Consider the following 9,718-nt stretch of genomic DNA (forward strand, 5'->3'; position numbering starts at 1 on the left):
GCTTTTAAAATTGGGTTTTCTTTTCTTTTCTTTTTTTTTTTTTTTTTTTTTACAAACTTTGTGCTAGTTTTGTACAACTATCATTGCTGTCTAGTGCCAGAACACTTTTCATCATCCCAAAAAAACCTGGTAGCAGTCCATCTGCATCCCCCCCATCTTACGGTCACTACTAATCTGCTTTCCAAATATGTGGCCTTTTGTGTCTGACTTCTTTCTCTTAGCATCCATGTTGTAGCATGTTACAGATTATCATTCCTTTTTATGGCTGAATAATATTGTATATTGTATGGATATTGTGTAGATATGCCACATTTTGTTTATCCATTCATCGTTGAACATTTGTTTTATTTCTGTTTTTTTGCCATTATAAATAATATTGCTATGAACATTTGTATGCAAGTTTTTGTCAACATATGTTTTAAATTCTTTTGGGATGTGCACATACCAATCTGTGTGTGTGTGTGTCTGTCCATCTGTCCCAAAGAAGATTTTTTATATAGACATACACACATACATACATGTCTAGGGTTGAATTGCTGGTTCATATGGTAACTTTTCGAGGAGTTACCTTTGTTTTTGCTAAAGCTGATATTGTAGACGACTGTAGAATGTGGTTTAGATTTAAAAACCAAATGGTCTAGCTCACTCTCCACATTCTTTTATCCCCACTGACCTAATTTAGACCATGGGACAGCCCACCTGGTATCTAGATTGTTAGGGTCAGCAGAGCAGGTACACCCAGATCACTGCCAGTAGAGTCCTGGATGTAGAGTCCTGGAGTTATCTCTACCTAGTAACCAAGTTACTTACCTCTTTGGTGAGGAGTGGGCTAAGAGCCCAGGAGTGTTTAGAGAAGTCAGTCATTCCTCATAGAAATCAAGAGTTGGAAAGAAGTGTTCTGCTCTAACAAAGGCAAAGAAAGGAGTTAGGCTAGAAGGCCATTCTTAGATAATAGGATTGTGTCATTTTATGATAGGAAAGACATTAAAGAAAGAGGATGAATTTTGTTTTGGAAATGACAGATTTCGGTTTTCCAGGATAGAATGTTACTAGATATTTATGTGAAGATTAGGAGATTGATCCCTGCTAGAGATACAGATTTGAGATTCATACGGTAATTGAAATACAGGATAGTTAAATCACCCATAAAGTGAAACAGTAAAGTGTCTAGTAGTTACCATATCTGGAAGTCTTGGAGGTTTTGATTCTGCCTACTGATATTTCAACTGTATCTTATTCTGAGTGATTTGTTTTCTTCTATGTTTTGTGACTTTTTCCCCTCCCTCCTTCTGGGTTTTGTGATTTTTCTATTGTGAATTTATTTATTTTGGAACCTTACCTGTGGAAATTCTTCTAGGCCTAGATCAAAGGCAGATTCCCCAGAAAGGATTTGCATTTGCTTTTCTCAAGGATGGGTGGGGAACATTACCATCCTAGGACTACCCTAAAGAAAATTTTAAGTATGAAGCTTTTTAAACCATAATCTAGTGAGAGTCAGCTTATGGTTATGAATATCAGAGGAGATACTGTTTTATTGCTATCATAGCCACCCCCCATGTCCTCCTTGGCACTCAGTGCCAAGAAACCATTTTCCTTGCTACTATTCTATTGGGTAACACCTGGACTTTGCTGCTTGTACCTTGGGTCCCGTTAGGCCTTGTAATTGCAAGCTGAAATTCATAGGGTTTGGCAAAACGCCTTGAAGGTGAATGAAAGCTGGTTTCAGTACTCTGTATACTTCTTTAGCTTCTCTCTTGTATTTAGTGTTTGGCAGGATTATTGATTAATTTATAAAAGATTTTAAAAAGATTTTATCCATTGTTTTTAATTTTCAGTGGCATGTTGATTAAGCTATCTAGTCTGTCATTCTGCCAGAAAGAGAAGTGCCTTGTCTCTGTCCAGTGTGTGCGGAACAATTAGATGCAGGGAGTTCAGTCAGCCTCTGGATTAAAGGTTATAAACTTGGGACAAAATCTGATGTTTTCTTTGGTCCACATAGTGTTAAGAAAATAAAAATCAGGAGATTATAAATAAAATTTTGGATATCTTGCTTCTCTGCAAAAATTAGTTCTTAGAGGGACACCTAGCTGGCTCATTTGGAAGAGCATGCAACAACTCTTGATCTTGAGGTTGTGAGTTCAAGCCCCACGTTGTGTGTAGAGATTTAAAAAAACATAAAATCTTAAAAAAATAAAAATTATTTCTTAGAATACTGGGCTTGCAGTCATGCTTAACAGCAATTGGCTGGAACTGGGAATAGTAGCTGATCCATCCCCTGCAGCATGAACATGTTTTCTTTAGTTGCACACAGTCTCTACCATTTGTGCAGTGTATTCATGTGTATATGCTTATATCCATTCCAGCTTCTCTCATTCATGTTACCTGTAGACACTTGTGGATCATCCTTTTGCCAATTAGTAGTGCTAATAGAGACTTTTACATCTGCTCATTAATTTATTTAATCTAACAACAAACCTGCAGTTTATCCCTGATGAGTAAATAAAATTACATAGATGGTATTTATCCCCATGTTACAGGTGAAGAATCTGAGGTTCAGTGAGGTTACATAAATTCTTCAAAGTTTCACAGTGTCACAGTAGAATTTGAACCTGGAACTTCTTATTCCAAACTCCTTTGTTCAAATGTTATTATTAACTCTTTTTTTTAAATAATGGAACCATTCTTCAGATGAAGTCTTAGTGAAGTCTGGTGTATAAAACCAGGAAAGATAGCACTGCTTTGATTGAAGAGTAGATAGAGTGGGGGACAGTTATGTGGGGATGGGAACCTGCATACTCAGCTCTTTGGTCTCCTCTAGACACCTCTCTGCAATCCATGGGATTCTACTAAATAGTTTGGACGCAGTCTCTGTATATCATAAGCATAACAATTTGCTAAATTTTGAGTTTTCAGCTCCTTTGGATGTTACAGTGTATTTCTCTTATTCTCTGGTATGTTTGTCTTCTTCAGTATAATTCCTCTTATCGTTTAATAACATTTTTGATTCATATGAGTATTTGTTCAGATAGTGGTGAATGTTTTAGCCTTCTATTTGTTTTCAGAGTGTTTTAATTAGAAATGAGTCTTATTTACAGTTTAATTTACTTTGGAGCTTCTAATAACTAACTCTTGTTTACTTTTCAGATTCTCTTTGTGGCCAGATGGGTTTGTATGGACAAGCTTGTCCATCTGTAACTTCATTAAGGTGAGTACTCTTTTTTTTCCTTATTGGAACATGTAACATTTTAAAAGTTATGCTGGTCAGATCATATTAGGATGAAATCAAGGTGAGGTAATAAAATACTGATAGTTTTGTCAGACTATGCTATCTGATGGGTTGGGAGATATTTTTGCTCACAGAGACATTTGTGATAATGGGATTTGGGTCTTAATTTCCATTTAGTGAATTTACATATGTTCTTGTATATGGAGTAACAAAATTTTTATACTTCTTTGTCATTCCTTTTAAAAAAAAGGATTCTGCTTTCTACTTGTTTTAATTAGAAAATACCCAGTAAATTTTGGTTGCCTTTGTGTAGCAGATTAAATAAGACTCAGTGCTAGTTTTTATCTCTTTGTAAATGATGATGTAAACATGACACCTTGATGATCCTCATTTGCAATAAATAAAGTGTAAAAAGTAGGAGCTAAGTTACATACAACCTAGTAGTCTTAGATTTTTTTTGAAGTTGCTAAGTCCTTTCTACAAATTAAATCTTATGTGAAATCCAGTGAATAAAACAGATATATACAGGACTTTTTTCTGTTTGCTTAGGCTTTCATGTTCTACCCCCACAGTTGCCCCTGAGGGGTTGTTGCAGGTCCCAGAGAACAGTCTGAAAAAATAACCTAAGTCTAATCTGTTAATTAAAATCTTTCAGACTAGCGTATGAAGTGTTGATGGAAGCATCATTTAACTACTTGCAACTGCTTCAACTAGTGCATCATTTATTCAGCATATGAGCACCTAATATGTTGTCAAGCACTATTCTCAATGCTAGGGCTGTAACAGTGAACGTAACAGATCAAAATCCTATAATCTGGAGCTACCTTCTGGTGAAGGGACAATTAATAAACAAGAAGTATCTGTTGTTATATATGGTGCTGAAGTGAGCACAAAAAGTATGTTAGTGATAAGGACTAAGGTAAAAAATAAAATAGAGAAAGGGAATGAGAAATACAGGGGTGTGTGTTATTTTTAGATAGGGTAGCCAAGGAAACCTTTACTGAAATGGTGACAATTGAAGACGTGAAAGAGAGATGGACTTTTCCACTTTGGGTATGTGGAATATGAGCATTCCAGGCAGAGGGAATCCAGGAACTGGTAGAGCAGGAGACTTGCCTTGTGTGTTGGAGGAACAGTGAGGAAGTCAGTGTGGCTAAAATAGAGTAAGTGATGAAGAGAGTTGGGATTGCTCAGTTTTGGAGGGCAGGAGAGAAAGGAGGGATAAAAAATTATTAGAGTGATGAATGTGAATTCAAGGAATCCTTGGCTTGAAAGCAGTTTTGATTGTCTAGAATGCCACAGAAGAAAAATGAAGTTGCATTTTTATGTTCTTGAATTTTCAGCCAGTCAGGGATGGCTATCCTTTGTCCTCAGTTAGGAAAGCTTTAATCTTTGCCATTATGGCACCTCTTTCCCTGAGAATGCATCTCCAGCTTGAGGAAATAGATGGAGAGATTTGCTTTTCTACTTTGTGTGTCCTCTGCCCCTGCCTCCAAACAAGGGACACCTATGTGGCTCTGAATAGAACCTTTTAAAAAAGACTATTATCGTTTCTTTAATTCCCAAAGCTCCTGTGGAACTAATTGACCTAATAGTGATTACTGCCCAGTATGATGGGAGGAATCATTTTACCCTTTTTTTGAATGTTTAAAACTTTGGATATGGTCATATTGGGATATTTTTCAGACTTTGATCTTCTGTTGATTAGACTTCCTGAAAGTAATTTTAGTTGTGGAATATGCTGAAATAATGCTATACCAAAGTCATGGACTGAGATTATAAACCCCTTTATTTGAGTTATGTTAAGGTTTAAGCTTGCATGTGACATTGGGTTAGGAATAATGTATATCTAACTTTTGTGCTTGGTACAATTATAGAATTGGAAGGGATGATGAAAGAAAAGAGATAACCTTGAGTTATTTGATAATTTGGTAATTTGTAACACTGACAATTGTGCATAATATTCTAGAATCTTTTTTGAACATATAGCTATAAATTTAACATTAGGACTCTGGTGTCTGAGTTGGGTTATTTGGTAGTTTTATATACAGCTTTCATTTCTGTTAATATTCTGCACGGTCCATTTACGAAGCAGAGAGTTCCTAGTCTTAAATGTATGGGTAGAAAACCGTCGTTTATCATTGATTTTTTTTGTAACTGGAGGCAAGCCTTGAGTTTGATACAAGGAAGAGAAAAGAATGACTATTCTTTGATGGTGGTGGTGGGATAGAAACTGGATTACTTAAAACCATACAAATTTTAGTCTGCTTTCCCATAGTCTTCCCCAAACCAGAAATGACCTCCCCAGTGACACGATCCAAATAGGAATAGTCAGAACTCTTAACTCAAATGCACTGATAAACATACTTTACTTGTACGTACTACCTTTATATGTATCTTGGGTTGTACTATCTGTATATCTAGAAAATGGCTAGCTTCAAAATAGGAAGTATATGAGTTGGTGGTGAAGAGCTGGATATGTGGCTGAGAATGAGAAAATGGGTAGGTAGGTAGGGATTTGTAGGCATAGGTGAGAGTGGGAGTGGACCTTTTAGTGTAAATGAAGGTAGGGGCTGAAATGAAAGTATGTGATATTTAAAAATCTGTTGGGTAGGAAAGGGTAGTAAATGGATTATGCCCCACTACCTTAAATATTTAGGCTAATAAACAAGTTAAGTATTGTTTTGGTAGATATTCAATATTTAATCTGAATATGTTAGGATTATTTTTTAAATTGAACTTGTATTTTATGTATTAAAATAACACATTGTAGAAAATTTGGGAAGACAGAGAGAGATGGCCATTTTTAATGTCTTCGTATCATACAGTTCTATACTAGTAGGTGTTAATGTGTGAATTAGAAAAAGACACCCCATATTTCTGTAAAAGAATGATTGCAAAAAATTTTGTAGTGATAGGTGTCACAGACTGTGAGTCTGGAGTTCTCTCTTGTCCAGCAATAGAGCAGATGCAGAATTGAATATGAGAGAGGCAAATGTCTGGGAGGAGACAGGAGCCCCAAATAGGGGTTTCTGCTCCAAATTTATTGAGCTCACAAGATATTACCCACGTGGTGAACATGAAGAAAACAAGATCTTACATATGTGAATGTGGAGAAAACAATCAGATAGTAATCATTAACTTGTATGTGTAAAAAGCAAAGGGTCTGGGGGGCAAATGGAGTTTCTGATCAAAGTACAATGGTACATTGGTGTCAGATGGAAAGTAGTTTTACTTACGATCCTGTTACAGTATTTCACTAGCTAACCTTTGGCGTTTTCACCCCATTGGTGGCAGCTTTCAGCCCTAAGCTTTTTTTCCTAACCCATTTATGTAAATAGCACCTATTTCCCTACAATAGCAAGGTATACTCTTTAATTTTGACCAAGTTGGTTTTAATTAACACTTTGTTTTTCTTTGTTTGTTAGTATAGGTAGCATTGAATATTTGCAAGTTACTGTAACAACACTGTATTCTGTATAATGAGCCTTTTTTTTTTTTTTTTTTTCTTAAATCAGGGTGCTGTCAGGGGCAGAAACCACACCACTTATTTGTACAGAGATACCTTAACAGAATGTTAACTAGGTAACAGAAAGGATAAAAATAAAACTCTAAGGATCATGGAGAGAGAGACTTCCAGAAGCATCTACCAGCCCCAAGGGCTCTGAGACCGAAGGGAAAACCTAGAGATTTAAAGGAAGGGTCCTGTAGAACCAAAACTTGGAGCTCTGAGGAGAAGGCACTGTATGACTTGTGCTGGTGTCTGAGTTCAAAAGAGGGGTCCCTAGGGCTTGAGACCCAGACCTCGGAGGAATGGGTATTGATCAGTGCTGGGTGTCTTTCAATTGTGTATGATGAAAATAGTTCCACAGGTGTTGGGAAAACTATAAACGGGATTCACTTAGTACTATGGGGGAGGATCTGCTGTTGTAGGAGTGAAGAAATCTTTGGTGGGGTAATGCTTTTATGAAGCCTAAAGAATAAACTAGAAGGCACCAGTATCTTTTTCCTTCCCCAGAGTTGTGGTCCATCTTTAAACGCTCCCTTTTGGCAGAACCTTATAGGAAACCACCTGGCAAAGCACATGTGGTTTACAGAGTCCCAGTTCTAGCATCATTAAGGCAGATTGGGAAGAAGGGCTTGGGGTTTGGTTGGAGCTGAGAGGCAGTAACTTAATAACTTGTTCTGGCAAACCGCTAAGAATAAAATGTATAAAAAAATGTTTTTTTCAGATCTATTTTGCAGCTAGTGTTTATGTGATTTTAACAGAATGCTTACATTTCTAAAAGAAAAAACAATCCTGATTTTGTAAATTATGTGAAATTGTATTAAAAGTTGATATAAGATTCACAAATATTGCTTGCAGTTTAAATCTATTGCATTCATAGTCTCAGTTTGGATAATCTAGATAGTGAATACTGAGTCATGTACATCTGTTCAGTTCCTCAGTTTTGAATAGTAAGAGTGAGAATTCAGATGATGATGGATATGGTTTCTATCAAACAATAGAATCTTAAAAATTTAGCAGAATTTGTTTGGTTCCTGAGTTTGCATAAGATGGATTTGAATCCTGAGATGTACCTGTATTTTATTTCCAAGTACAGATTCAGTAAGAGCAAATGCTTACTGAAAGTAGAAACTCACCTTGAACATTTGCTTTATGTAGACAAGTCAACACATATGTGTACATAATTTCTTTCACATGTTGTAGCAATAGACTTATTATTTGGTTTGATTAAAGCAAAATAAAATTTGATGTTTCTTTAGACTTGTTCAAATGAGGTCCTTTCTGCATTTCTGAATTGCCTGGTAATTTTATAGGATTGAATTTTTATGATTCATATGTATATAAATTTTGGGACACTGGGTTATTCGTAGCACTATAAGTAGTTTCTAGTGACACTTCTACCTGAGATCTTGTCCTTTTGTTGTTGTGGGTTTTTTTTTTTTTTTTTTTTCTGCTTTTACCCTTTTTTTTGCACTTGCTTTTTCCTTTTTGTTATACCTCTCCCTTAAAGAGGATTATTGATCCAGGCTGTCTGTTTAGGATATACTAGGAAACACATAGGGATATTTTAGCACCAGTGAAGCTCATGTGTTAGCATCCCAGATGTATTTCCTATCCATCTGTTTCCTCATTTCTCTTCTCTTGATACTGTTGATCCTGCTGTTTTGCTACTTAGAATGGCCAGAGCAGGGTGGATTTATTTTAAGACCTCTTGCTGCCTTGTTTCTAGTAATAGGCTTGGTATTGATAAGGCAGCTCTGATATGTAGTCTTAGCATCAAGTAGCTACAGGTTTAAATCTCTGCCATATATTACTCATATGATCTTAGGAAGTTGTTTCACTTTTCCCAATTTTGCTATAATAGGGTTATTAATGCTTACCTTACTGGTCTGTTAAGATTCATGGGATTAAATGTATACATAAGTCACCTGGCATATTTTTTCCTCTTTTCTCTATTTCAATAGTAGGAAGCAAAGAGGTCATCATTTTTAGAATAAAAGAGGACAAATTGGTATCCTTTGCTGTCAGCTCAAGAACATGGTGGCAGGGGGTGGGGGGGTGGGATTTCTTTTCTCCCTTCTATCTCCCCTTCACTCTGAATTCGTAGATTCTAGAGTATCTACCAGTAGTGTTCAGGTTTGCAACTGGCCTTCAGGCTAAGGATGTTCGCTGACATTGAATGTCATATGTTTGTTATGTCTATAATTTTATGCTGTCAGGTCTCTCCCACACAGTGGCAAAAATAGCTTTTGCATGATCATGCCATAGTTTATCATTGTTACTATCTTTGAAAAATAAAAAAAAAAATTTTTTTTAAATTAGTGAGCAGGGGAGAGGGGCATAGGGAGAGAATCTTTTTTTAAGTTTTTTTTTTTAATTAAAAAAAATTTTTTTTTTAACGTTTATTTATTTTTGAGACAGAGAGAGACAGAGCATGAACAGGGGAGGGGCAGAGAGAGAGGGAGACACAGAATCTGAAGCAGGCTCCAGGCTCTGAGCTGTCAGCACAGAGCCCGACGCGGGGCTCGAACTCACGGACCGCGAGATCGTGACCTGAGCCGAAGTCGGCCGCTTAACCGACTGAGCCACCCAGGCGCCCCCTTTCTTTTTTTAAGTTTTTTTAAGTTTACGTATTTATTTTGAGAGAGACAGAGACAGCGTGAGTAGGGGAGTGGCAGAGAGGGAGAGAGGAAGAGAGAGAGAATCCCAAACAGGCTCTACACCAGCAGCGCACAGCCTGATGCAGGGCTCGAACTCATGAAACCATGAGGTCATGACCCCAGCTGAAACTGAGAATCAGACACTTAACTTACTTAGCCACCCAGGCACCCTGAGAGGGAAAGAATCTTAAGCAGACTCCATGCTCAGCACAGAGCCTGACTTGGGGCTCAGTATCATGACCCTGGGATCATGTCCTGAGCTGAAATCAAGAGTTAGACACAATCAACTGAGCTACCTGGTCGTCCCTCATTGTTACCACCTTT

The 9,718-nt window shown here is 37.0% G+C and overlaps 1 protein-coding gene across 3 annotated transcripts in view; it reads left to right on the forward strand.

The window, feature by feature from the left end:
- Positions 1-9,718, forward strand: part of FOXJ3 (forkhead box J3) — a 149,904-nt gene that overhangs the window by 19,590 nt on the left and 120,596 nt on the right. For all 3 annotated transcript variants that reach the window (XM_049617375.1, XM_049617373.1, XM_049617374.1), the window contains exon 2: positions 3,145-3,205. In XM_049617375.1, the coding sequence (XP_049473332.1) occupies positions 3,162-3,205 (44 nt within the window). In that variant the 5' untranslated portion in view covers positions 3,145-3,161. The remainder of the gene's footprint in view (positions 1-3,144; positions 3,206-9,718) is intronic.

This window comes from Panthera uncia (genome assembly GCF_023721935.1).
Source record: "Panthera uncia isolate 11264 chromosome C1 unlocalized genomic scaffold, Puncia_PCG_1.0 HiC_scaffold_4, whole genome shotgun sequence".
Classification (NCBI taxonomy): Eukaryota; Metazoa; Chordata; class Mammalia; order Carnivora; family Felidae; genus Panthera; species Panthera uncia.